This window comes from Oikopleura dioica, chromosome 1 (genome assembly GCF_907165135.1).
Source record: "Oikopleura dioica chromosome 1, OKI2018_I68_1.0, whole genome shotgun sequence".
In the NCBI taxonomy this organism is placed as follows: Eukaryota; Metazoa; Chordata; class Appendicularia; order Copelata; family Oikopleuridae; genus Oikopleura; species Oikopleura dioica.
Window position 1 is genome coordinate 10814689 of NC_137291.1, and position 24624 is coordinate 10839312.

At 41.9% G+C, this 24624-nt stretch overlaps 4 protein-coding genes across 4 annotated transcripts; 3 read left to right on the forward strand and 1 right to left on the reverse strand.

Moving 5' to 3' along the window:
• Positions 1–1195: 1195 nt before the first annotated feature.
• On the forward strand, positions 1196–8311 carry LOC145695427 (uncharacterized). Its single transcript, XM_081772411.1, has 13 exons — positions 1196–1348; positions 4365–4431; positions 4825–5000; positions 5361–5509; positions 5631–5739; positions 6204–6261; positions 6483–6565; positions 6611–6687; positions 6725–6901; positions 6949–7093; positions 7138–7462; positions 7506–7864; positions 7910–8311. The coding sequence occupies exons 1-13, from the start codon at positions 1332–1334 to the stop codon at positions 7971–7973; spliced, it is 1806 nt and encodes a 601-aa protein (XP_081628537.1). The 5' UTR covers positions 1196–1331; the 3' UTR covers positions 7974–8311.
• Positions 8312–8461: 150 nt separating this feature from the next.
• Positions 8462–17902, reverse strand: LOC145712098 (uncharacterized). Its single transcript, XM_081789784.1, has 9 exons — positions 17796–17902; positions 17614–17731; positions 10017–10155; positions 9843–9964; positions 9658–9789; positions 9087–9518; positions 8914–9046; positions 8768–8870; positions 8462–8471 (listed from the first exon to the last, which is right to left on the reverse strand). Exons 2-9 carry the CDS (start codon positions 17686–17688, stop codon positions 8462–8464), a joined length of 1146 nt encoding a protein of 381 aa, XP_081645910.1. The 5' UTR covers positions 17689–17731; positions 17796–17902.
• A 1049-nt stretch (positions 17903–18951) lies between these two features.
• On the forward strand, positions 18952–20324 carry LOC145695430 (cytoplasmic 60S subunit biogenesis factor ZNF622-like). Its single transcript, XM_081772415.1, has 5 exons — positions 18952–19070; positions 19115–19350; positions 19398–19801; positions 19845–20088; positions 20131–20324. The coding sequence occupies exons 1-5, from the start codon at positions 19002–19004 to the stop codon at positions 20291–20293; spliced, it is 1116 nt and encodes a 371-aa protein (XP_081628541.1). The 5' UTR covers positions 18952–19001; the 3' UTR covers positions 20294–20324.
• A 61-nt stretch (positions 20325–20385) lies between these two features.
• LOC145695428 (kelch-like protein 5) lies at positions 20386–24461 on the forward strand. Its single transcript, XM_081772412.1, has 6 exons — positions 20386–20834; positions 21080–21397; positions 21857–22039; positions 23224–23482; positions 23545–24108; positions 24152–24461. Exons 1-5 carry the CDS (start codon positions 20516–20518, stop codon positions 24020–24022), a joined length of 1557 nt encoding a protein of 518 aa, XP_081628538.1. The 5' UTR covers positions 20386–20515; the 3' UTR covers positions 24023–24108; positions 24152–24461.
• The last annotated feature ends 163 nt before the right edge of the window (positions 24462–24624 follow it).

Sequence of the window (24624 nt, forward strand, 5' to 3'; positions counted from 1 at the left end):
CGTTTATCTTATAAAAGTCAATTTCGGTTCAAGTTGGAACATCAAAAAAAGAATCTAACTAGTCTAAAGCACTCGTCTTAGACGAGCAAGCATTCAAAAAGAAAAAAAAAACGAAGAGTTCTTAACCCATTTTCGTCCTCCAGTAAAGAATTCGTCCTGACGGGGCGCCTGCAGGTCCTCCGTGAGAGAGCGCCTCCACCCAGCACTGACCGGCCCGAAATTCGCTAGAACACGCGTAGGCGGGCGTGACTTCTTTGAAGCGCCGCTCGCGATTGGCTCCAAAATCTCAGACTTTCGTTCGCACTTGACTGCCACAATTCAAGCTCATTACCAACTCGCCTGTTGAGAACAACAAGCTTTTACTTTTTTACGAAAATTGCTGTAGAGACATTTACTTCTGCTTTACAGACGACCTTCCTTGATTTGACTTACAATTCACTGACCCTAATCTTTCATTTTCAGAGTTGAGAAATGTAAGTCGATAGAGTCGATCTATCGCATTTTAGCGCCTTGGAACGAAGGCAGAAGAGGAGGTAGATGGCTGCGAAGAGAGTAGCAGAGAATACTTTAGCAGGCCATTCTACAGAAGATGTCGCGGAGCGACGGCTTCAATGGTATCGGAAAGTTTCTTCCAATGAAGAAACAAATCAAAAAGTCTAATCAATTCCAATTTACAACTGATAATCCAATTACTGATTCAAACATACACTATTCTTACTTCGGGAGCTTTTTACTTTTGTAAAACTCTTCCATGTCTTCAATTTCGTTAATGCAGGATTTTCTTATCTTGGGTTGTTAGAACGAAGCAAGGACTTTCAAACCAGCAGAACTAAGCACTTAGGGCCTAAGATTTTCTTATTCCAGGAGGCCGATTCAAGATGGCATGATCCTCAGTATACGGTATACCCCCTTATTTATTCTATAAGGATAAACGAAAAGCTTAGTGGGGGATCTGTACATATTGAGATGCTTGAAAAGCAAATTATTTGCCCGCCCGTGATCAGCTTATTCGCCTTTCATCGCTAAAAATAATATTATGCTTCCAATTTCGCGCTTAGAAAATAAAAGGCCATTTCATTATCCAAACGCGCGCGCTAGAAAGAAAACAGGAGCGGAAATATTTAAATTTGACCGTGGCGTTGGAAGGGCTTCAAGGTGCCGCAGGTGGTGCCAGATTGCCGAGCGGTAAAAAACTTTTTCTCACTCGGCGCCAAAAATTAATCGGACTCGGCCTAACTTGGATTCTTCAAAACAAACAAGATTCGAAAAAGAGTTAAGAGATCTCAGACGGAAAGTTTATTGAAGAAGATTTTGAAATTAACAGCCGCAGAATGGCTTATATGACCAGGTAAGAAACTTAATAAATGATAAATTAATTAATAATTCTTTAAAATTATTTTTATATAAAAAATATGGGCTCTATCTTTGTTCTAATACTCAAAGACTGACAGTATCCAGTATAGAGTACTGAGGATTCTGACTCCCTTTCAGAAAAAACTTGCGAAATTGAAGAACTTCCTTGAACTCCTTGTTTTTGTTTGGTATTATCTCCTCAAGATTATGCTTTGTGGCAAAGTGGCAGTTCTTAAAATCAAAGATCTGAGTTTCGAAATCTTGATAAATAAATCCCCTCGTCATAAAAAAAAGAAGAATGGGTCCACTTTACAATCGTGGCCATTATAATTGTAATCGATTAACTATCCAGTTCAACAAATAAAAAATTGAAAAAGGCTTCTTCGAGATAAAGATATTTTTCAATAATTAAGGTTGAGTAGATTAGCGGTACTGAATAAGTTAAGGAGCTCTGAGCTTCAAGATCAACGTCGATTTTTTGGCAGCAAATAGACCATGAACTGAGCACTGTTTTTTTCAAGATAACAAAGAAGAGTTAATAATATATTTTTTTTTCAATGTTTGCACAACGAGCGGCAAAAAGAGACCTTCCAAAAAGGTAAGGCTTAGTGCCTTTATAAATTTAGGATAAGCCACAAGAGTAAGTTTTTTAAAAATCCGATTTTATGTCGAACAGTCAAGAAATTTTTTGTATAATTTATAATTTCTGTATGATAGATTTATACAGTATAAAAGCAATAATGGTTCTCTATGAGCAATTATGCGAGGAAAAGCATTTGCAACTGATTGTGATCGCGTCTTCAAGCACAAAGTGTCGATTGATTCTCATATTGTACACTTTTATACCTAAAACTTTTTCGTAAAGTTTTAAAAGATTAGTATTCATACCTGCTGTTTGAGAAGCAGCGCAGGTCTTTATTTTGTTTCTCCGTAAACTAAGGGCTGATTTGTGAAAGCAGTGGCCAGAACAATTTCCCAAGTCTATTTGATCATCAAATTCTGCTCCGACTTCGACGATGCGCAGAAACTTGTGGTCAGAAGGAAAGAGGGCTTTCAAAAGACTCTTAGCATGAATTTATTGGAAATACTCTTTGATCCTCCACTTTACTTTTCCAGCAATTTTGAGCTCATCCCTTCGACAAGAAAGTCCACAACTTTGCTCTGTTTTTGAGCTCCAAAATTTCCATCGTTGATTTTTTAGCAGAACAGTTTCGTCAACTAATTCATCCATTGCAAAGCCAGCTGCTTTACATTTTCTAAAATCCCCAATCTCCTTTGCCTGAAACCTTTTTAACAAACAAAAAACGTCCGATTTTTTTACCAAAAGACATTGCTTCAAATCATCAAGCCCTGTATGTTCCAACGATTTTGCATTTTTGAGGAAGAAAAAAACAAGTAAAAGATTCTTGTGATTGTTCATTTTTGGTTCGAAAAATGAAAACTCACAACCTTTTATACCTTTTTTTTCATCCAAGCTCGGCCAAAAACTTGACAGGGTCGACCTTCTTTCTTTCCCACCTTTCTCATCATTCGTATGATTCATAATTTGATGGCATCTTGGTACGGTAAGGAATTTGTACCTAATGAAGGGCTAAGTTCAAAGAAATCAAAATTTGAAATTTATTGGATCATCGATTATTTGACCGAGCGTATTACAGTGGTAATTTGGCGCTAAATTTACAAGGGCCGTGTTAAAATGTTATAAATCCGCGGAGCAGGACATAGATTGAGATTCAATAATGCGCAGATGTCGTCGAATCGAGCGATCCCTTATTCGGGAGGAAGATTAATTTCCTTGGACGCTTGCACAACCCGCATCCTTTTTTTTCTTCCTAATCAAGCGCAACTAAATTAACCCAACACTTGACTCCAACTGACTGCAAAACAATCATCATAAGAAGCCTCAGAGATTTTCATAAGAAAAAATGTCCACAAGGTAAAGCTTACTATCTTTATTTTCAAGCCAATGTTGGTAGCTCAAAGTTGTTAAACAGGGGCATTTCTGTATCTTTGAGAATTTTTTTTTATTTAATCTTTTCAATTTTGTTCAAATATTCATTTTCTTTCGCATGAAAATTGCTGGATTTGCAGCTGCAAGATTTGCAATTCTGAGTTTTATTTGACCCTTCATAAGAGGAAATTGGCATGCTTGAGCTTTTGTAGATATTCCTGGATAAAATTTAATCCGATCAGGACAGTGGGTAATCTGCACGAGTGCTTGATTAATTTTCAATTGAAAAACACATTGAAATACTCTACTTTCTATTTGATTAGTTCCATAAATCACCGTTGTACTGTTTAACTGCTCAAGACGCAGTTGACAAAATGAAAGATTGGAAAGTTTGCTCTTGGTCCATAAATCTGTGAAAACTAACGGATCTTGAGCCGTTACGGAAACTCCCTGTAGCAACGTTAACCGCTTTTAAATTTGGCGATATCATAAGCTTATGGAATCAAGAGATCGCTCAAGCCAAAAAGGGCGAGAACAAAACCTGCCGGAAGCGAGTTAACGCTTTTGAAAACAACTTCCAGGATGTCGAAATTTCCTGCGCGTCGTTTGAACTCGCCCGGGGCAAGGTCAATACTACTTTTGAAGAAAGAGTAGAGATCTGCGATTTTTTGAAAGAGGCTTATCCCGGCGCAAATGTCGTAATAGTAAAATGAGTGAGGGGCCAAGTCCAATATTTGCGATCGGCGAGCTGCATCACGAAGGAAATACTACTCAGCAGCCGTGTCCGGAGTCGCCTCAGGCCATTGCCCAAAGAGAATACTATCAACTTATTTTCATTATCAATTTCTTAGGACAGATATTCTAGCGCTGAAAAATGTGCTGAGCTTTATTTAAAAGTCCAAGTGGAAATTTTGATAATGAGACTATTTAGCACTTGGCGCCGAGAGAGGCCTCTTTAGAGAATAACTTCCAGAAGGCACTTCAGATGCTTGGAAGTGGTTTTGTCAGAGTTTTTCTTTTTATTTTTATCAAAGAGGAAAGAGTAACTTTTCCGGTTCAGAATGGGCGGCGACTATCGGGCAGAGTTCTCCGACTACGGATCCGTCGCGGCGTCGGTGATAGATCAGGCACAGGTTCAAAGAGAAACATACAGTGACCTTCACAGCTACTTCGATTTTTGTATACTCCCGCAGCATGAGGCCCCTGTCAATCCTCACTAAAACCAACATCCCGCGGCTCATGATCACTCCCTCGCAAATCCATCATCAGCTGATGTTGGTCCTTAAAATTTTTTGATAGCTGATTATTTTTACCCCGTTTTCCAGATTTTTTTATTGCCGCGGAAAATCTAAATCCCGGAGTACTCGATTTAGATTTGCTCCAAGGCTCATAAAATCCGGATAGATTAGCTCCCGGAATCGAGATCGCAAATTATTTTTTGACAAAATCGAGGAAAACTAAAAATGGAAACTTCGTGGAGTGACGAGGAATTTTTCGAGTTTTTTGAACCTGAAGAGCAGCTGCCAATAGAAGAGATTTTGAAGAGAAACACACGAAAAACGACGCTAGAAACACTCAGATCGAATGGAATCATACTAGAAGATGACTTGGCAGAATTGACTGATACACAGCTAGAACTTATGGGAATCAACATGGTCGAAAGAAGAAAAGTTCTAGCGCAAACAGATTCAATCAGGTAAGCCCGAATAGAGAGTCTGAAAAAGCGATAAACAGAAGCTGTCCCGGAAGCATTTTTGAAGTCTTATTCGACTGGACATATTTGAAGACCCCTTGACAGATAAACTGTCACTTGAATTTACTGTAGCAATCTGGTGCTGCGCGAAAATTCGCGACAGGAGTGCACTTCTTTTTACGCCAAAACTCAATAGTATGCAAATATCTTGAATAACTTTGAGTTACATTTTATGGGGTCGATTCGCGGTGCTTTCGATTTGATTTTGACTTCAATGTTTACAAGTTTTATTGTCACCTTATCGCTAAAAAGCAAGGTCACCCTTCTTATTGAAGTTAACCTGGTAATTACCCTCAATTTCAGGCGGCGAAAAAGACGGCTTTCTCAAATTCGCGAGCGCGTAGATATCAGCTGCCGGGAAACGCACAAACGAGCTTCGAAGATTTTCTTAGAGAATCCACTTGAAAATACGCCGAATCCGTCATTTGGTAAAATCCGCTACTCGACTTATGGGAAAGGCTGATAGATAGGTACTATAAAAATAAGAGGAAATTGAAATCATGGAGGAGAAGATCAGATCCGGATTAATCAGATTAATTTATTGCGTGTAAAAATGTATCAGCCTGTACTGAAGATTGCTTTGTCTCCCTGATCAGAACGAAATGAGCCGCTTGAGAGGGGCAATAAATCCCACGAGCACGGACAAATCAACCGCACTCAAGAGGACCACTTCTATGCCAACAGGAATCGTGGTTACAAAAATGCAAAGTCCAAAAATTCATAAAATTCAAATTCAAGACTCGAAATCCTCTCTTTTCTCAAGTGTCCCGGAAGTTTGAAATGTCAACAAACGAACTGGTTTAGAAAACTATTGTTTCTCCTTCATTTCCTCTCGCGTTGCATCACTGTAAATCCCGCCTGGCATTATTTACCGCCAAATATTTAGTTCGGACGTTGCTCTAATCCCTTTTTTCATTTGGTGCACAAATAATAATTGGCGAGAGGGGGAAGGGCGAAAAGCTCCTGGGCCCAAAGTGGTGGATCAATCGAGGGTGCTCTTTCTGGGTCACCGAGATTTTTCGAAAATTTTGAAAAAATAGGAGGTTGCGCCCAATTTCAGCGAGAAAATTAGAGACTGAAAGATTTTTTCTAAAGAATTTTCAATAGAGAGTTATAATAAGAAACATATTTTGCCACCACTAATCAAGCGAAACCAAGACGATTGCTGGAAAAGAAACACTCGGTCGACGAGAAGGAACAGGTCCTTATCGCGCGAATCAATCGCCTTAGCCCTCATTTATGAATTTTTCCTTCCCACTGGGCCAGAAATAACAATTTCGTGGCGCAGCGGGAGTCTGACAAAATCACATTCTCTTCTTTTCTCAAAAGGATAGAATTGGCAAAAAGCCACTGACAGAGAATCAAAAATAGAAAAACTCAGAAATAGAAAGAAATATGATAGAGAACCTTTACCAGAATATGGACTCGAAATCTTTAGATTCTGTTGGAGGATTCATAACAGATGGTGACTCGATTGGAACATCTGAGGAACATGATGGACCTCTCAGGTATTTTTTGATTTATTACTGTCAATTAGTCAGCATAAAACTTAGCTCAACGATCAAAGATGACGGCTTTGAAACAGAATCTAGTCAGGCACATTCGGAGCTTCCGATTCCTGACCTAGAAGGTAAAATATTCTTTCGTTCGAAAATCAACGTTGTTAGGGTTGAAAAGAGAGCTGACAATAAAGCTCGCTCGTCCAGTTCCTATCCGGCCGAGACGAGAAGATTCTGCACCACAAACTCCAGCCGCCATAGCCACTTCTATCCGACTTATGGGCATCTGGCATGCTTTCCATATTCTTGACCGGGCAGCTTCTGGAAAGAGCATTGATATTATCGGTAAGCAACCGAATGAGACCAAAAATAATGAGCGACATAATATTTAGATTTGAGAAAATTGGTGCGTTTGGCATCAGCGCACTCTGGAGAAAAGAACCCGGAAACAATTCTTCGCGAGCTAGAGAGACGAGAGAACTCGACCAGAAACTTTGGATATGTCGACCTAAAAGATATGCTTGTCTCCCACTACAGGTAATTAAATATTCTCCGGTGAACTAAGTCTCAAAAAATAATAGCTCGAATCCACTTGGAATCGTTCCGGAAGCTCTTGAAACAGAAGTTTGGGAAGATTACTTCCAGGAAACTATCAGCAAAGTAGCGAACGAAAACGGAATCAGTCTGACAGTATGCTTCCTTCTCTGGCAGGTGTTCAATCGATTAGCCGACGAGTTCCACTACCCGCCGAGGCTAGAACGACCTGATATGCAAAAAATTCTTCAAAAGACAACGCGATTCTTTTCGAAAACGCACGCGCGATACGAATGTCTCAATGAACGAGACTACGAGCCTATTCCTTTCCTAGACTTTCTGTTGATTCTCTACCGAGAAGCTAAGAACGAGGTAAAGTCATCAAAAGAAAATTGTTATCTAAAATTCACTCAAGAACATGAACGGCAAGGACCCCTCGCTCGAGCTTGCAAAAGAGCTTCACACCGTGTTCGTTCTTGAAGAGCTCCGTGCTGGAAGCTTGTCAAAACGAGTCAACGCGCTAAAATGGAACAAACGGTTCTTCTCCGTCGTTCCATTTGAGCTTCGCTGGTGGCCAAATGCTAAGCGTGAGGGACAGCCTCGAACATTTCCACTTGATCAAAATACAAAAATCACCCAGAATGGAACCAAACTCGATGTTGTCAATGGAAAGCGCCGGCTTAGGCTGAAAGGATCTGATGACAAGTCCGTCATGCGTTGGACAACGGCAATAAGCCTTGTCTACCGAGCTCATGCTACGACCTTGACTCCACGGTGAATAATCATCTTCAATTTTAGTTCTAAATCCTTTGATTTCAGCCAAAGCCAGCTCGTCGAGCGGCGCCAGGGCGGCTCATCCCCCAACCAAACGATCCACGTCTAACACGTCTTCCACGATTCACCATATTTAAACTTCACGCAACAAAAAGAAACTGCCCACGACAGAAAACGAAAAAAACAATGTGCCATAAAACACGCACGGGCAAGTTTGTTCTGCCCGGAGGCGAGGAACCAAACACGCAAACATCAGTTTAGCAAAGTCTATCCAGCAAAGAAAACAAACACTATATATAAGTTCACCTACTGTTGATGTACATAAACCCTTATTTCTTCACCGTGATACAAAAATAACGAAAAGGTTGACTATTCAGTCTTTCGAAAATACGCTTTGACACGTTCCAACTTTCACTCAACTTTCAACTTTGTCCTTGTCCACTTTTCCAACAAAAATACATACTTGTCCTGATTATGAAAACATGATTACAAAAAACTGATTATACCAAAGTAACTGGTGTCTGAAAATAAAGTTGTGTTTACACTCAATTCACAGAAAAAGAGATAATTAAATTTAGCCGACTTGGACATCGGAAATCAAGATCGGCTAAAAATTGCTGTTGAGTTGCGTTTTTTTTTGCGATAATTGATAATAGCTTTTAATAAAACTTCGATTGAGCTAGACAGGAGATGAAGATTAGAGCAGGTTTAAGTCTAGGTCCACGTAAGGCATGATGTGAAGGAAGGGCTTTTTTATGGTTACGGATTTGAAGACCTGCGTTTTATGAGAGTCAGCAAGAATCTAGGTCAAATTCTCACAGACAAAAAAACGAGTATTTGGACTTGAAAATGACCCTACTCAATATTGATAAGTTGGCATATAGATTCATTTCAATAAGTAACCATTCCTCGGTGCCTTCGGGCTCAAGTGAAATCTCATCGTGCCACCTGTGGAAATTCCCTTGTATGTCTCGGACGCCGGACACGCCTGCCCATTCTGTATCCTCTAAAATTGATATAAGAATGGGTTTCGTATTTAGGAGACGTACCGTTGGCCGCTTTTTCGACATCCTCTTCTTGCGGTGCGGATGTGTCATCATCTGTTTTGGGCGGAGGGTCATTATCGGATATACTCACAGAAGGGATAAAACGTGGCTGGTCGGAGAACTGCGGCGTGGTTGACTGGAAAAGGTGAGAAGAGAACGGGTTGAGGGGAGCTTACCTCATTTGAGTTTTGCTTTGAATTCGAGCTAGGATTGGCAGTAGAAGGCACCCTCGCCTCATCCTCCACTCTAGCTATACTCGGTGGCTGGTGCGGATGACTAGAAGTAATTTCTGGCGGCGTTGACGACGGGGTTGAGTTTGATTCAGAATACTCGAGTTTGGATAAGTTTGATAGGTTTGATAAGTTAGGAGTGTTGGAGCGGGACTTGGGACGCTTTCGCACCGGCGAGCTGGGAGCCGAGTCGTGCGGGGTCAGCCGCCCGCCGCCAGTGGAATCGCGATCCACCGTGTCGAGCAGCGGCAAGTTGATCATCGGACTCCGCGAGCGCGAGCCATTCGTCGGCGACCCGCGAGGGGAGGATTTTATGCTTTCGTCTTTCAGCTCGTCGGTTCGCTTTTTGGCTTTTCGCTTCGCCGAAGTTTTCTTTTTCTGTTGCAAAGTTTCTCATCTCGAATAAATATGCAAAATAACGAGGCAGATTGAAGAGAATCTTCGCTACAGAAAGATCTGCAAGCAAAAAGCCTTCGCTTAAAATTTTGTAGCTTATCTCCTAAATGAGGAACTATTCCTGAACGATGTTCGCAGAGTCCCCATTTTCAAGAATCACGTTTCCATTTCCATTCGTCGCCTTTCCGTTTGGCATCACTGGCGAGTTGCTCTTCATGAGCCGCATTCTCAACTCCTCTTCCCTTTTCCTCGCCTGCTCAAGAGTGTGCCCGTTAGCCTGTGAGATTAACTTGCTGAGTATTTTACTTCCTGTGCGGCGGACGGCGGCGCCTGGTTCTGGTCAGTAGCGATCGTTCCATTCGTTCCGTCGTCCTGACCCATCATCACTTTCTGCCACTTCTGGACAAGGCTGCGCATTCGCTTTTTTACTAAAAAGAGAAAGAGTCAGATTCGAAAATCGACTCTTCTTCAATCGCTCACAATCACTGTCATCTTTCTTCAACTTGCGGCGGACGTTGTTCACCAATTGCCCAATTCTGAGCTGGATCAGCGTCTTCAGGTCGATTTCAGCCTTTTCTAAAGCGTCGATCGCGTTCTCTACAGCTACTCGGTCCTTGATCTGAAAGAGAATTTTTAAGGAAAGTACTCATAAAGCGGAAAATGCATTGTTGAGGTCAAAAATGAGCGCAGCGAAAATTTCTTGCTGAAAATCTGAATACAGTCGACTCTGGCAATTACGAGTAGCAGAATTACGAGTATTTTGACAAAAACCCGCCAATTTTGAAAACGAGGGATCATCGACCGAAACTAATTTTTTTCGAAAAAATTGAGAATGCTTGATTTTAATCATTAAGGGTGTCAACAACGATCCAATAAGGGTCTGTCTTATGATTCGACCAATTAATATCTTTTTATTCAGCCTTTGAGGATTCCAAATCTTTTTTTAGATCTGGAATATCTCATCTGGGTCAGGAGATACGCAACATTCTATAGGCGCGCTAATGCATTAGCGCTCAGTAAAAATGCACTATTAGAAAGGCCATTTTTCAACTTTCCTTTTTATATATCAAACAGTATATTTTCTGAAAGCTTAAAAATTTCCTTTTCAATGATACCCATATCGATAAGATCAGGCAAGTTTTTCAAGGTCAAACAGTGCGGCAAAAGTCGCAAAGACCTGCACTTTAGCGCCGGAAAAGGGGATAAAGGGATTAATCAGTACCCAATCTTTGCGCTTCGGGAGATTGTGAAGGGATCAAACAATGATCTCTGCGAAAATGAAAAAAATCGATCTGCAGAAACTGCACTAGAATCGACTTCAAAATTTGGATAAATCTTACTTCAAGATAATGCATACAAAAAGATGCATGCAGTGAAGTTTTCAGAAATCCCTCAAATTTACTTTGTACAAAATTGTTTAAGCTTTCATATCGTGAAAAAATAATTGAAATTGAATTACGGGAAAGTACCTAAACTAATGTTACAAGTTTGGCGAAATCCTACATATGGAGTTTCTTTGAAGCCGCGGTGGGGATTATGGGATTAGTATTTCAAAATTTCGTCAAATTTACTTTGTAGATTAGGGTTCAATAAAACAAATGAGAGGAAAAACGAATCAAAAGCGAATCAGGAAGTAACTCAAACTATTGTTACAAATATGACCAGAATCGTTGTTGACACCCTTAACCCGCTAACAGGGTGGTCGATTTTGCCTACGCTTTTGCCTGTCTGTGATTGAGTGAAAACATGGATCCGGGCATGCGATTGGCTACTCATTTCCACGCGTGGCCGTGAGACGGCCACGCGCCTGTTACCGGGTTAAATCTTTGGCTTAAGAGTCTCCGGCTCTTCAGATGGTTTTAAAGCAGCTTCAACAGATTGAAAATTTGCATTATTTTTTTTTATGAAAGTCTCTGAATATTATTTAAATTTTTCGTTGACAAAAAACTTTCCAAAGGGGTGCGGTGGTAGCTTAGAGCCTTAGCTCTCTCCTGAAAAAAATTAAGGGTTTCCCTCAGCTTAAATCCCTGAAAAAGCTTGATCCTATCAACCTGATCTTTAACGGCCTGTATATCATTGAGGAGGTAGAACTAGATTTTTTGAACAACCGTGATTTTCGGGATCATCATAAGGGAAGCGGTTGTAGTCGAGTGTTAAATTCGAGTTCCAATTAAATTAAGGGTGTAAATAAGATAGCTTCGGAGAAATACTAGCTCCAAGGAGGCCCATTTTCGCAATTCTTGATGGGGGGTCCTTAAAAATGAAATCGAGAGAAAATCGAGCAAAATTTTCCAACTCGGAGAATTACGAGTATTTCACGAAATTCCCGACAAAAAAAGGCTCGTAATTGCCAGAGTCGACTGTAATAATTTTCAATCTAGAATGCTGGGATTCGCTTCGCTCATCTTCTACCTCAACAACATGCTCATTAAGGATATAGCCTGTAAAATTCAACTTTCGTAGCGGCTAAACGCGAGGTCGGATCTTTTTCATTTCAAAAGCAATCCTACCTAAAAATGCACAAAAAACTCAATTCTGGTATATTTTTTAAAATTTTCACCTAAATTTTTCTCTGTAGAGCGACTTGAAATCTTACGATCGCGATTTCTCAAAATTTTTCCACTAATTCGCTAAAACTAAACCGTGTTCTCTGTTGTCATAATGCTAAGCTAAAAAATTGAGGGAATAAAATTCTCAAACTCGGTCATATTTTCATTCTAGTATTCTCCTCTTTCTTGCTCTTGCTTTTCTTCCCTGCGCGCTTTATCGCGTGTAGCCAATCAGAGCGCTCGAAAAAAGACGCACGCTCTCCCGGAAAATAGGAGGCGAGAGAGCGAGCACCGAGCGCAGCGCTTTTCATAGCTTCTGCGCGCTGAGTTAGCCTCATGGAAATGGCTGTAAAATCGGTTTCTTTCGGATTTAGAGAAAACTAAACCGTCAATTTTGTAGATAAAGGTCTAAAGAACCTATCTATCGGAAAAACTCGACCGATTTAGTGAAAAATTTTCGAGGAATCGCGATCGTAAGATTTCAAATCGCTCTAGAGAGAAAAATTCAAGTAAAATTTTTTAAAAAAGTACCAAAATTGAATTCTCCGTCCATTTTTAGGTAGGATTGCACTTGAAATGAAAAAGATCCGACTTCGCGTTTAGCCGCTACGAAAGTTGAATTTTACAGGCTATATCTAGGGACCGCACGCAAAAAAGGGTCGGATCAGTGCGCTCAATTTTTTCAAAAAACGGCAACGATAGGATGATAGAGCAACTCAAACTGAATATTTTTCACATTGAAAGTTTTTCACCACCACTGACTTTTCTGCCGGAAATGATCAGGTTTAACACCGGAAATCGGTACTTTTTCACGTTTCTGGCCGGCTCACCTTGATCTCATCGTGATAAGATATTGATAAGGGGCTCAAAAGAAAGCTCGTCGTCTGAGCTTTCTATTGGTACCAAAAAAAAGTAGTCACTTAGTTGAAATTTTTGGCGCTAGAAGCGATTGAAGGTGCTCAGGGAGCCCAAAAATTGCTCGAAATCACCGGAACTAGCCGGTTTCGCTCTAAAACCTCATGTAAACCCTTACATATGGATATCTTTCGATAGGATTTTTCTCTTTTGACAAAATATTGACCGGTTAAGAGCTCAACCAACCGGTTCTCAAGCCAAAACCAGCCGGTTTCGGCCGGAGGACCTCTCTGGTGGAAGACCATCCGCTGGAAGACCAGTATTTAAAATTTTTAATATATGGCTATGCTCGGTCAACATATGGCCACTTATGGTCAACATTGGTCAAGTTTGGCCGGAGGACCCTCGGAGGACCTTCCTGGTGGAAGAACATCAGCTGGAAGACCAAAATTAAAAAATGAAATAAAATGCCTTGCTGGGCTAAGAATCAACACTTTCGGCCAGCTTTGGTCACATTTTGCCGGAGGACCCCCGGAGGACCCCTTCTGTCGGAAGCCAATCTACTGGAAGACCATTATTTAAAAAAATTAAAATCAATAACAGTCAACTCAGTGATTAAAGGGGCATCGCAGACCAACTTTGTGGCCATATAATTAAGTGAGTGACAAGAAAAAGCCGTCAAAAAGAGAAGTGAACGCCCATTAATTCGACCCGAAGGTAAGGCCACGCCAAGGTATCCTTTTGAATCAGACTAAGGGCGAAGCCGACCCGAAGGGGAGGCCACGCCCGTTTATTCCATTCAATCAGAGTCAGGGCGAAGCCGACCCGAAAGGGAGGCCACGCCCGTTCATTCTTTATAATCAAGGTCAGGGCGAAGCCGACCCGAAAGGGAGGCAGCGCCCGTTCATTCTTTTAATCAGGGCCAGGGCGAAGCCGACCCGAAGGGGAGGCCACGCCCGTTTATTCCATTCAATCAGAGTCAGGGCGAAACCGACCCGAAGGAGAGGCCACGCCGTTCATTCCATTCAAGCAGAGTCAGGGCGGAGCGGACCCGAAGAGTATGCCACGCAGTTCATTATTTTCAATCGAGGTCAGGGCGAAGCCGACGCGAAGGGGAGGCCACGCCCGTTCATTCATTACAATCAGGGTCAGGGCGAAGCCGACCCGAAGGGGGAGGCCACGCCCGTTCATTCTTTTCAATCAGGGTCAGGGCGAAGCCGACCCGAAGGGGAGGCCAAGCCCGTTCATCCTTTTCAATCAGGGTCAGGGCAAAGCCGACCCGAAGGGGAGGCCAAGCCCGTACATTCTTTTCAATCAGGGTCAGGGCAAAACCGACCCGATTGGGAGGCTACGCTGGCTCATTCCATTCAATCAGAGTCGGGACGGAGCCGACCCGAAGGGGAGGCCACGCCCGTTCATTCTATCTAATCAGAGTCAGGGCGGAGCCGACCCGAAGGCCCCGTCTGTTCGTCTTAGTCTGGATCGGGGCAAAGCCGACACGAAAGGGAGGCGAGCCACGTTTATTCAATACGGTCTTGATCGGAGCGAAGCTGACCCGAAAGTTAGGCCATCCCGATAAATTTAATTCAGTCTTGATCGGGACACTGCCCAATCAGAGAGAAAGTCTTTTTCCATGACTCAGCGCGTGAAAATTCCAACGAAAGGCGTTAAATCACTTCTTGATTCTTACAACCCCGAACAACACTCAGCGCGAGCGCTTTACTCGCTCTTGATCATCTTTATGTTACAGTGTAAACCCAAAAATTGCCGACCCATAATTTGGCCGCTTTATGTCAAAATCCACCTTTTTTTGGAACCTAAAATTAACCCAAAATTTGGCCGCTTTTTCAAAATTTAAAAATTTTGCATCAGAATTGTGCCCAAATGATGCTATTTCTGATAATTTTTAGGTTTTTTCAAGCTTTTCTCAAGTGTTTTTATCATTAAAAATCACTTAAATCAAATAGGAATGTCTTAAGGATGTAGTCCCTGCTTTTTGCGATCTTGGCACTTTTTGAACAGCGCCCACAGAAATTTGGGAAAGTTGAAGGATAAAATTTATATCGGTAGAAAGATCGAACGCTGTTCTAAAGTTGCCATCTCCCAAAAAATATTTTTTTTCGAGTGCTCGAGGAGCTTCGGTGCCATATTCTAACCTAGCCCGAGCAAAATCGCCATTTTCGCCTATTTTCAATTACGCATAGAGCCCTTAAAATTTTGAAATAAATTAAAACCAAATATTTTTTTAACAAGTTTATTCCTTCGTCTAAAGTTGCCATACAACGAAATATAGAAACGAATATGCAATTATAATATGCATTAATAAGAAATAAATGCAATCCACCTGCAGTATTCCGCATAAAAAAAAGCCATTTTACACTGGTGACGATCAAGACTTGAACACCGGGCCGTCCTCCCCTTCCGGTCGGCTTGGCCCTAATTAAGACTGAATTAAAAAGACGAAACTGGCCCCCACTTCGGATTTGCTTTGCCCCGATCCACACTAAATTGAATAGACGGGGCTGGCTTCCCCTTCGGGTCGGCTTGGCCCCGATCAAAACTGAAGTGAAAAGACGGCACTGGCCTTCCCTTTGGATCAGCTTCGCCCTGACTCTGCTTGAATGGAATAAACGGGCGTGGCCTCCCTTTCGGGTCGGCTTCGCCCTGACTCTGATTGAATGGAACAAACGGGCGTGGCCTTCCCTTCGGGTCGGCTTCGCCCTGACCCTAATTGAAAAGAATACACGGGCGTGGCCTCCCCTTCGGGTCGGCTTCGCCCTGACTCTGATTGAAAATAATGAACGGGCGTGGCCTCCCCTTCGGTTCGGCTTCACCCTGACTCTGATTGAATAAAATGAACGTGCGTTGCATCCCCTTCCGGTCGGTTCCGCCCTGACTCTGCTTGAATGGAATGAACGGGCGTGGCCTCCCCTTCGAGTCGGCTTCGCCCTGACCCTGATTGAAAAGAATGAACGGGCGTGGCCTCCCTTTCGGGTCGGCTTCGCCCAGACTCTGATTGAATGGAATAAATGAGCATGGCCTCCCCTTCGGGTCGGCTTCGCCCTTACTCTGATTGAATAGAATGATCGGGCGTTGCCTCCCTTTCGGGTCGGCTTCGCCCTGACGCTCATTGAAAAGAATGAACGGGCGTGGCCTCCCCTTCGGGTCGGCTTCGCCCTGACCTTGATTGAAAAGAATAGACGGACGTGGCCTCCCCTTCGGTTCGGCTTCACCCTGACTCTGATTGAATAGAATGAACGTGCTTGGCCTCCCCTTCGGGTCGGCTTCGCCTTGACTCTGATTGAATGGAATAAACGGGCTTGGCCTCCCCTTCGGGTCGGCTTCGCCCTTACTCTGATTGAAAAGAATGATCGGGCGTTGCCTCCCCTTCGGGTCGGCTTTGCCCTGACCCTGATTCAAAAGGATACCTTGGCGTGGCGTTGCCTTCGGGTCGAATTAATGGGCGTTCCCTTCTCTTCTTGACGGCTTTTTCTTGTCACTCACTTAATTATGTGGCCACAAAGTTGGTCTGCGATGCCCCTTTAATCACTGAGTTGACTGTACAGTGGGTTGCGCAGTTGGTTGCCCCTTTGCGATTGCAGCTTTGGTTGCCCCTTTGCCCGCGCTTTTTCTATTGTTTCTTTCTAGACTCGCTCAAAGTGATTGCAGGATTGGTTGACCCTTCACCCGCTCTTTTGGGGGCAACTACCTGCGCAACCCACTGTAATTGATTTTAATTTTTTTAAATAATGGTCTTCCAGTAGATTGGCTTCCGACAGAAGGGGTCCTCCGGGGGTCCTCCGGCAAAATGTGACCAAAGCTGGCCGAAAGTGTTGATTCTTAGCCCAGCAAGGCATTTTATTTCATTTTTTAATTTTGGTCTTCCAGCTGATGTTCTTCCACCAGGAAGGTCCTCCGAGGGTCCTCCGGCCAAACTTGACCAATGTTGACCATAAGTGGCCATATGTTGACCGAGCATAGCCATATATTAAAAATTTTAAATACTGGTCTTCCAGCGGATGGTCTTCCACCAGGGAGGTCCTCCGGCCGAACTCGACCAAAGTTGATCTTTTAGCCGGCTTCGAACCGGTTAATTTGTACTCAAAAAAGAAAAACCTTTCGATAGATATCCATATCTAATAGAAAACACGTGGTTTTAGAGAGAAACCGGCTGGTTTTGGCTTGAGAACCGGTTGGTTGAGCTCTTAACCGGTCAATATTTTGTCAAAAGAGAAAAATCCTATCGAAAGATATCCATATGTAAGGGTTTACATGAGGTTTTAGAGCGAAACCGGCTAGTTCCGGTGATTTCGAGCAATTTTTGGGCTCCCTGACCACCTTCAATCGCTTCTAGCGCCAAAAATTTCAACTAAGTGACTACTTTTTTGGTACCAAGAGAAAGCTCAGACGACGAGCTTTCTTTTGAGCCCCTTATCAATATCTTATCACGATGAGATCAAGGTGAGCCGGCCAGAAACGTGAAAAAGTACCGATTTCCGGTGTTAAACCTGATCATTTCCGGCAGAAAAGTCAGTGGTGGTGAAAAACTTTCAATATGAAAAATATTCAGTTTGAGTTGCTCTATCATCCTATCGTTGCCGTTTTTTGAAAATCAAGAGATTTCAGGTGGTCGATTTTTGCGTGCGGACCCTAGCTATATCCTTAATTCTTACCGTGTACTGATCTCGATGATTTTCCGTGGTGTTGACGGCCCTTTCGAGCATCATTTGTATTTCTCTAGCCCTCATGTCCGTCACGTGATGGAGATGGTGCAGAGATTAAGAAAATATTCTGTTCTACGGTTATCCAGTACAGTTCCCATTTCCAGAGTCTTTTTTTTCCTTGGATAACCAGCCTTAACAGTTGATCATAGTTTTCTTTGTTCTCGATTGTCGAAATTGACGCCCGATCACATAACTTTCAATCTAAAAAATCGGGGTTGTTTGAGGTCAACTGTTGCTTTTCCTTGAACTGGAATAGACAAGGGGGAATCAATTACCACTGGGAGCCAATGAAATTAATGAAAAATTAGAATTCTGCAACAAAATCACGAATTAATGTCGAGTACTGAAGAAAATGATAGTGGCACACTAAAAGCTAGGTGTAAAATCTGGTGTAAAAGAGTCGGTCACCAAAAACAGATATTTGGCTGTTTCAAATCCGCGAAATTCTCAATTGAAATGGAGGTTAAAAAAAGTCAATAAAGAAAACGCGTCTTATAGACAAGAATTTGAAAAAAGCGGGTCGCTAAGACAAATTATCTGACAAGAATGTATTGTGCAAGATAGAAGATTATCAATTATAGAGATTGGTGGCATTTTTATTATTTTTGCTTATGAACATCTCTTATTCTATTGCAATTGTTTATTATCTGAAAATGAGTTGATCTCTTCTGCTTGCCATAATGCATAAATCTCCAATTTCCATTGATTTCTTCTTCTAATTTCGGTAATTTCTGACGAGCGATGAAATATCTCCTAATCAATCACTCATTGAACTTTTTTCTTTTTGGGAGTTCGTTCTTTCCCGTTCGAAGATCCCAGAGGGGAAGTTGGAAATTCCGAAAAAAGAATGAGCGAGTGTGTGAGCTGGGTCTTCATGGCCCCGCTGCGGGATGAGCCAATCAGCGCGCGGATAAGCGCAAGGCAGCGCCCAATCGGACAGCAAGGACAAATTGAAGATTTCCATTCTCGCCACATTTCCATTGATGATTCATCACGTAGTGGCATTTATGGTCACTCACGTACAATAACCAGAGATGAGAACATTTTCTTTCTACTACTGATATCTCCATAAAATGAGCCAACAGCACATCGTATCATTGATGATGGAGTAATATTTCTTGTTCATTCGACTTGGCAGAGAATGATTCCTTTTTTAATACAAATACTTGTCTCTGAAAACTGTGAATATCAATAAAATGAACTCATCAAATCTAAGATCATATGTTACGCCGTTTCGACATCTATCTATAGCAATGATCAGCAATCTATCAATCACATATTATGATCTTAATAATGTTCAAGCATTGACTACCTGTAATTTAATTCATTCAGTGAAAATGGGATTCACATGCAATGGTTGTCGCGTGCAATTCCTCACAATCGGTGAGCACAAAAGTCACTACCAGGTACCGATATCCTTCTTTCTCCTCCCTGTTTACCTCATTTCTAGTCAGAGTGGCACTGCTACAATCTCAAACGAAAAGTAGCAGCCCTTCCTCCACTGACCCTTGACGACTTTGAGCAACGAAAAGCTGTGGCAGATGCAGACAAGGCGAAGTTGGACACAAAGGAGAAAAAGAAAAATCATCACAAGGAAAAGAAAGCCAAAAAATTAAAGAAAAAGGAAGAAGAGATGGAGACAGAAGAAGTTCTTGAATCAAAATGGAAAAATGGGGACAACCCAAGGTAAGATAATTTTTGAGGGGAAGAGCCTTTGAATATTTTATCCAAAGATACCGTTGGTTTATGGAACGTTCTGCGGAGCTCGACGCAGCCGAGGATGATGAAGAATGGGAAGACATGTCGGACGGGGATGATGAAGATTTTGAAGAAGTCCTCGAAGAAGACGAAATCACCAAAGAGCCCGTCGTGTGCATCGAAGATGGAAAGCACCAGCGCGAAATTCCAGTCAACGAATGTCTCTTCTCCGGCCATATTTCGAAAAATATCGACGCCAATTTGAAATACATGAATCTTCACTACGGCTTTTTCATCCCGATGGCGGAAGATCTCGAGGACAAAAAAGGGCTGATGCGATATTTGGGAAGAAAGATCGGCGTTGGCAATATTTGTATGACTTGCAACGAGAAAGGGAAAGCGTTTTACTCGCTTCAAGCTGTTCGGGATCACATGATTAGTAAGAGAGGATAAAAGAATTCGGAAATAACAGAGTTTTGTAGAAATGGGCCACACGAGTTTGGAAATGAATGGAGAAAAGGCGCTGGAGTACTCAGATTTCTACGATTTCGAAGATTCGGACTTGGAAGAAGAGCAGAATACAGATGAAAATGTTGTTGGAGAGTTGGTTTTGGCAGATGGAAGCGTTATCGGACACAGAAGCTTGTGGAGATATTACAAGCAGAGTTTCGATCCAAGAATGGCGCTCGTTCCGAGCAAGAGAGCTAATCAGATTAATAAATACAGGTAAAAAGAGGGGAAAAGATAGGAAAATGAGGCGACTTTCAGAGCGATTGGTTGGTATGGAGATTGTTCGAATCAGCAGGCGCAAATCAACGAGTTCAAGAAAGTCGCCAAGTTCAAACGAAAGATGAATCTGCGAATCGGACTACGAAACAACATGAACGATAATATGAAGCATTTCAAGAGACGAGATGGTTTCTGTATGTAGTCTGTTCTTGAATAAAGTATTCTAAATGGAATCGCAAAAAAATCTATTTATTGGAAGGCGCTTTCTCCTAAGAATGATGATGAGCGAAGCGAATGATTGCTAAAATATTTGTTACTTGAGATTCGCTTCACTCGTTTTCAAATTCAACAAGCATACTCTGGAACCGTTGCTTACGTACGAGTGTAGTAGACTGAAAGAAATCGTGACTCGGATGAAAAGAAAATGTCCGAAGATCACGGCTTCATAAACAACAACCATGCGTCAGAAGCACTGCAGATGATGGACCAATTTTTGCGCAACAAGCAACTATGCGACGTAACTTTAATTTGCGGCAAGCGTCGTATGGCTGCGCACAAGCTCGTGCTCAGCTCGCTTTCGTCCTATTTCGCCGCCATGTTCACTCACAACCTCTGCGAAAAGGATCAAGATGAGGTGGAGATCAAGGAGGTGAATCCTGACGCGCTGATGTGGATCATCAGATATATGTACACGAGCCACATTGATATTAGAGAGGATAACGTCGAAGATCTTTTGATCACAGGTTCAATTATTAAATTTTACAATTGTTTCACTTGATCTATATTATTTTTTCTGGACTTAGCTTGGCAACCTGTGTAGAAAATCTAAGACCAGGTTCTGAAAGAAGTTTAATAGATAAAAACCGCGAAGCCAGAAATTTTCTACGTGGCTATAAATTCAACATCTTCCAGGACCCTGTCTTAGCTTCTCTTCACAGGTTACGGAGCCCGGATTCTTGAACGATCTGAATTTATATTCGAAAATTAGCTCGTCTTCTGCAAATCGAAAAAATCGTCTTTGCTTGCTGCGAATTTCTCCGAAAACAGCTCCACCCTTCAAATTGCCTCGGCATCGCGAAGTTCGCCGAATCCCAAGCTTGTCCGGAACTGTTCTCTGCATCGCTCGATTTCATCAAGAAGAACTCATTGAATTTGCTCGGCGAACAAGAATTTTTGGAATTAAAGCTCGAAGATGTTATTCGTTTGTTGAAATACGATGATTTGGTTGTTCCAAATGAGGAAAGTGTGTTCCAAATTGTCACGGCGTGGGTAGAGCACGATCTTGATGCGAGAAAATCAAGTGTTGGTAAGTAGGATCAGAATATTCTCGTTATTTTTAATCTAGTCGCAAAGTTTGCGCAAAAACAACATAATTCGATCGAAAATGACTGTTGTTGAACTAAGAACTTCATAACTGTAATGCATTGTATCCAATTATAATGATGCGAACACTCGATGGGAATAGATAAAAATAGGAAGTATGGACCGGTGCACCTTCGAATAGAATATATTGATTGTATTGAATCATCATTTGCGGATAAAAATATCTTGGAAACTCCCTTATTGAATTGTATTTTTGTATAATTTCTAGATGGACTCTCTTTACTAAGAATCGTCCAAGAAAAATCTAAGTTTTGAGAATCTTTTCAAAGATTCTGCAAACCTGCACCGCACTATAATCTATTGGGATATCAACAATAAATATATTCTCTTTAGAACAATTAGACTTTTCCTAATGTAAGTCTTACTATACAATCACTTTCAGGAGCACTTCTCGCAACAATGCGACTCTGCCACATTTCCGCCGAATTCCTTGCAGAAACGATCGAACCCCATCATCTCGTACGAGAAAGTTCATCAGCGCATGAGATTGTTATTGACATGATGAAGCTGCATATAACCAAAAAACTTGATCCGAGACAGGAGCCTTCAAGAAAGTCTACTTTAGGTAAACTCAATTATTCTTCTTGACAGCAATCAAATCGCGGCACTCTATTTTCAAGAAAATCTAAAGAAACTTATGAATGAGCTCAGAGTTCATTAGATTGAGCGAACAGAATCGCACGTAAGGTACTTGTACGTGGTCTTATTATAACAAAACCACTCCCATTGGACCAAAAATAATTCAATCGAAGCTAAAGCACAAAAATTTAAAGTAACTTGCCATAAATGATGATAGTATTTGATCATGGACAATACCCGAAAAAAAAACATTTTTTGTGAGAATAAACGACGCTTAGGTAAACTTGATGAAAAATGAGCTCTTTTTAGAGCTTATAAATCAGGGAATATAATACAGTTTTAGAATCCTCAGAAGCTGGGGATCATTTTGACTATTCATACTTGGGGGTTTTGCTCATGCCCTGAGGGGTTTTGGGCCTTCCAAAGTCCCGAAATTTGGCCAATCTGAGTTAGGGGCTCATAACTTTTCTTCTCCCCATTTCTGGAGAAAGCCAACTATATGAGCTTGTAGAGGAGGCTCTAACGGTTCAGAATATGTCTTATATGAATCAGTACTTTTTTACGAAAATGGAGTAAAAGTGCAATATTTTCATCGGAAATCGTTAGAAAAACATTTAAATGACTTTCTTACGTACAAAATTTAGTCTGGGGTCCTCCCGGGGAGAGTTCTTACGAAATTCAATTTTTTCTCACAATATGACCCCACGTGACCTCAAATGACCCAAGAGTAAATTTTGTGCGTCAGAATGTCATTAAAAACGTTTTTCTAACGATTTCCGATGAAAATATTGCACTTTTACTCTATTTTCGTAAAAAAGTACTGATTTTTCAGTGACTTCCTCAACTTCCGGGCCTTCTAGAGGCTCTAGAATGGGGGGTGTCCGGTGGTTTTCTATACATATTCTGAACCGTTAGAGCCTCCTCTACAAGCTCATTTAGTGGGCTTTCTCCAGAAGTGGGGAGAAGAAAAGTTATGAGCCCCTAACCTAGATTGGCCAAATTTCGGGACTTTGGAAGGCCTAAAACCCCTCAGGGCATGAGCAAAACCCCGAAGTATGAATAGTCAAAATGATCCCCAGCTTCTGAGGAATCTAAAACTGTATTATATTCCCTGATTTAGATGCTCTAAAAAGAGCACATTTTTCATCAAGTTTACCTAACGATGCTTAGGTTATCTAATGTGTATCGGCGGAATGGACAACCAGAAAGGAATCAATAACGTTGAGCTTCTGGACCCTCTGGCGCCCGAACAGTGGAGCGAATGCGGCCAAATCGTCAAGCACAAGAGAGTTCAGTTCGGTAGCGCCGTGATTGACAATAAACTGCTCGTCGTCGGTGGAAGAGATGGATATAAAACCTTGAATTCGGTCGAGTGCTATGACTTCGCTACGAAGAGTTGGAAATCGATGCCGCCGCTTTCGACGCACAGGTAAAATTTTTCTCATAAAAAATTTACTCAATCATAAATAGCGTCGTAAAATGATGATTAAGACACGGCGTTGGCATCGTTTTGCTCGATGGCCCTTTGTACGCAGTGGGAGGAAACGACGGCTGGTCATTTTTAAACACGGTCGAGCGATGGGATCCGCAGTTTCGCTCGTGGAATTTTGTTGCGCCGATGAATACGCCGCGGAGCACGCATGGTGTCGTAGCTTTTAATTCGAAGATTTTCGCTGTCGGCGGAAGAGACGTCTCTTCATGTCTACGATCTGTGGAATGCTTCGATCCGCATTTTAACCGGTGGACGCAAATGGCGAATCTAAACAAGCGGCGGGGAATGCCAGGCGTAGCGGTCTTTCAAGATTCGATTTTCGCCGTGGGTGGGCATGATACTCCAGGAACAGTTCCAATAGGTTCGATTTTGAGAGAAATCGATGAGAAACAGAAATTTCGGAACTTTTTGAAGGTGCTCCGAAGCCAGCAGAGTCTGCTGAGAAATATTGCTTGGAAACAAATCAATGGACATTGATAGGTTCGCTGAAGATTCCAAGAGAAGGAGCAGGCTGTGCGGTTCTTGGAGATACGCTTTATGCTGTTGGTGGTTTCGATGGAAAGGTAGGGAGGGCTTATGATAGCAGGAGAACATTTACTCCTTCAGAAATATCTAAAATCCATCGAATACTTACGCCCAAACGCGTCTGAAGAAGACTGGACTCTGGAAGGAACTCTCCAACATGCCCGATCCGCCTGCGCTGTCCTCCATGTTTCTGAAAAAGTGCATTTTGCCGACGTCTCAACATCTGCTGAAAACTCTCGCAATCCTTCAACCTCCGACTGATAAAATTTTTTCATCGCTCCATTTTCTTTCATTACTCTTTTCAAATAAGGCAGGTCCTTCTTTTCGCTTTCTTCATATTTCTGTATGACCCGTTCTTCCAAAATATTAATTCAAAATTATGTTCGCAATATTCAGTGAATTATTATTCGACGAATTTTAGAATGATGATGCCAATAAAATGACTGATTTTCTTCACGAAGATTTGAGGGCTGAGCCGACTCAGGAAGTCCCCTTTGAAACGCTCAAGCCAGATAAACTCAAGGCAAAAGTCCGTCAGGGCCTTCCATTAGCGG

What these genes read in the sequence shown, in the direction of transcription:
- LOC145695430 (XM_081772415.1), top strand. Translation starts at nt 19,002, where the DNA reads ATGGGATTCACATGCAATGGTTGTCGCGTGCAATTCCTCACAATCGGT. An exon ending in AGCACAAAAGTCACTACCAG is followed by an intron (nt 19,071 to 19,114) that starts GTACCGATATCC and finishes CCTCATTTCTAG; the next exon opens with TCAGAGTGGCACTGCTACAA. An exon ending in AATCAGATTAATAAATACAG is followed by an intron (nt 20,089 to 20,130) that starts GTAAAAAGAGGG and finishes GGCGACTTTCAG; the next exon opens with AGCGATTGGTTGGTATGGAG.
- LOC145712098 (XM_081789784.1), bottom strand. Translation starts at nt 17,688, where the DNA reads ATGAGGGCTAGAGAAATACAAATGATGCTCGAAAGGGCCGTCAACACC. An exon ending in CGCCGTCCGCCGCACAGGAA is followed by an intron (nt 9,790 to 9,842) that starts GTAAAATACTCA and finishes ACTCTTGAGCAG; the next exon opens with GCGAGGAAAAGGGAAGAGGA. An exon ending in ACTCTGCGAACATCGTTCAG is followed by an intron (nt 9,519 to 9,657) that starts GAATAGTTCCTC and finishes ACTTTGCAACAG; the next exon opens with AAAAAGAAAACTTCGGCGAA.
- LOC145695428 (XM_081772412.1), top strand. Translation starts at nt 20,516, where the DNA reads ATGTCCGAAGATCACGGCTTCATAAACAACAACCATGCGTCAGAAGCA. An exon ending in CGAAGATCTTTTGATCACAG is followed by an intron (nt 20,835 to 21,079) that starts GTTCAATTATTA and finishes TTCGAAAATTAG; the next exon opens with CTCGTCTTCTGCAAATCGAA. An exon ending in TTCAAGAAAGTCTACTTTAG is followed by an intron (nt 22,040 to 23,223) that starts GTAAACTCAATT and finishes AACGATGCTTAG; the next exon opens with GTTATCTAATGTGTATCGGC.
- LOC145695427 (XM_081772411.1), top strand. An exon ending in TCGACGAGAAGGAACAGGTC is followed by an intron (nt 6,262 to 6,482) that starts CTTATCGCGCGA and finishes CAGAATATGGAC; the next exon opens with TCGAAATCTTTAGATTCTGT. An exon ending in AAAGAGCATTGATATTATCG is followed by an intron (nt 6,902 to 6,948) that starts GTAAGCAACCGA and finishes CATAATATTTAG; the next exon opens with ATTTGAGAAAATTGGTGCGT.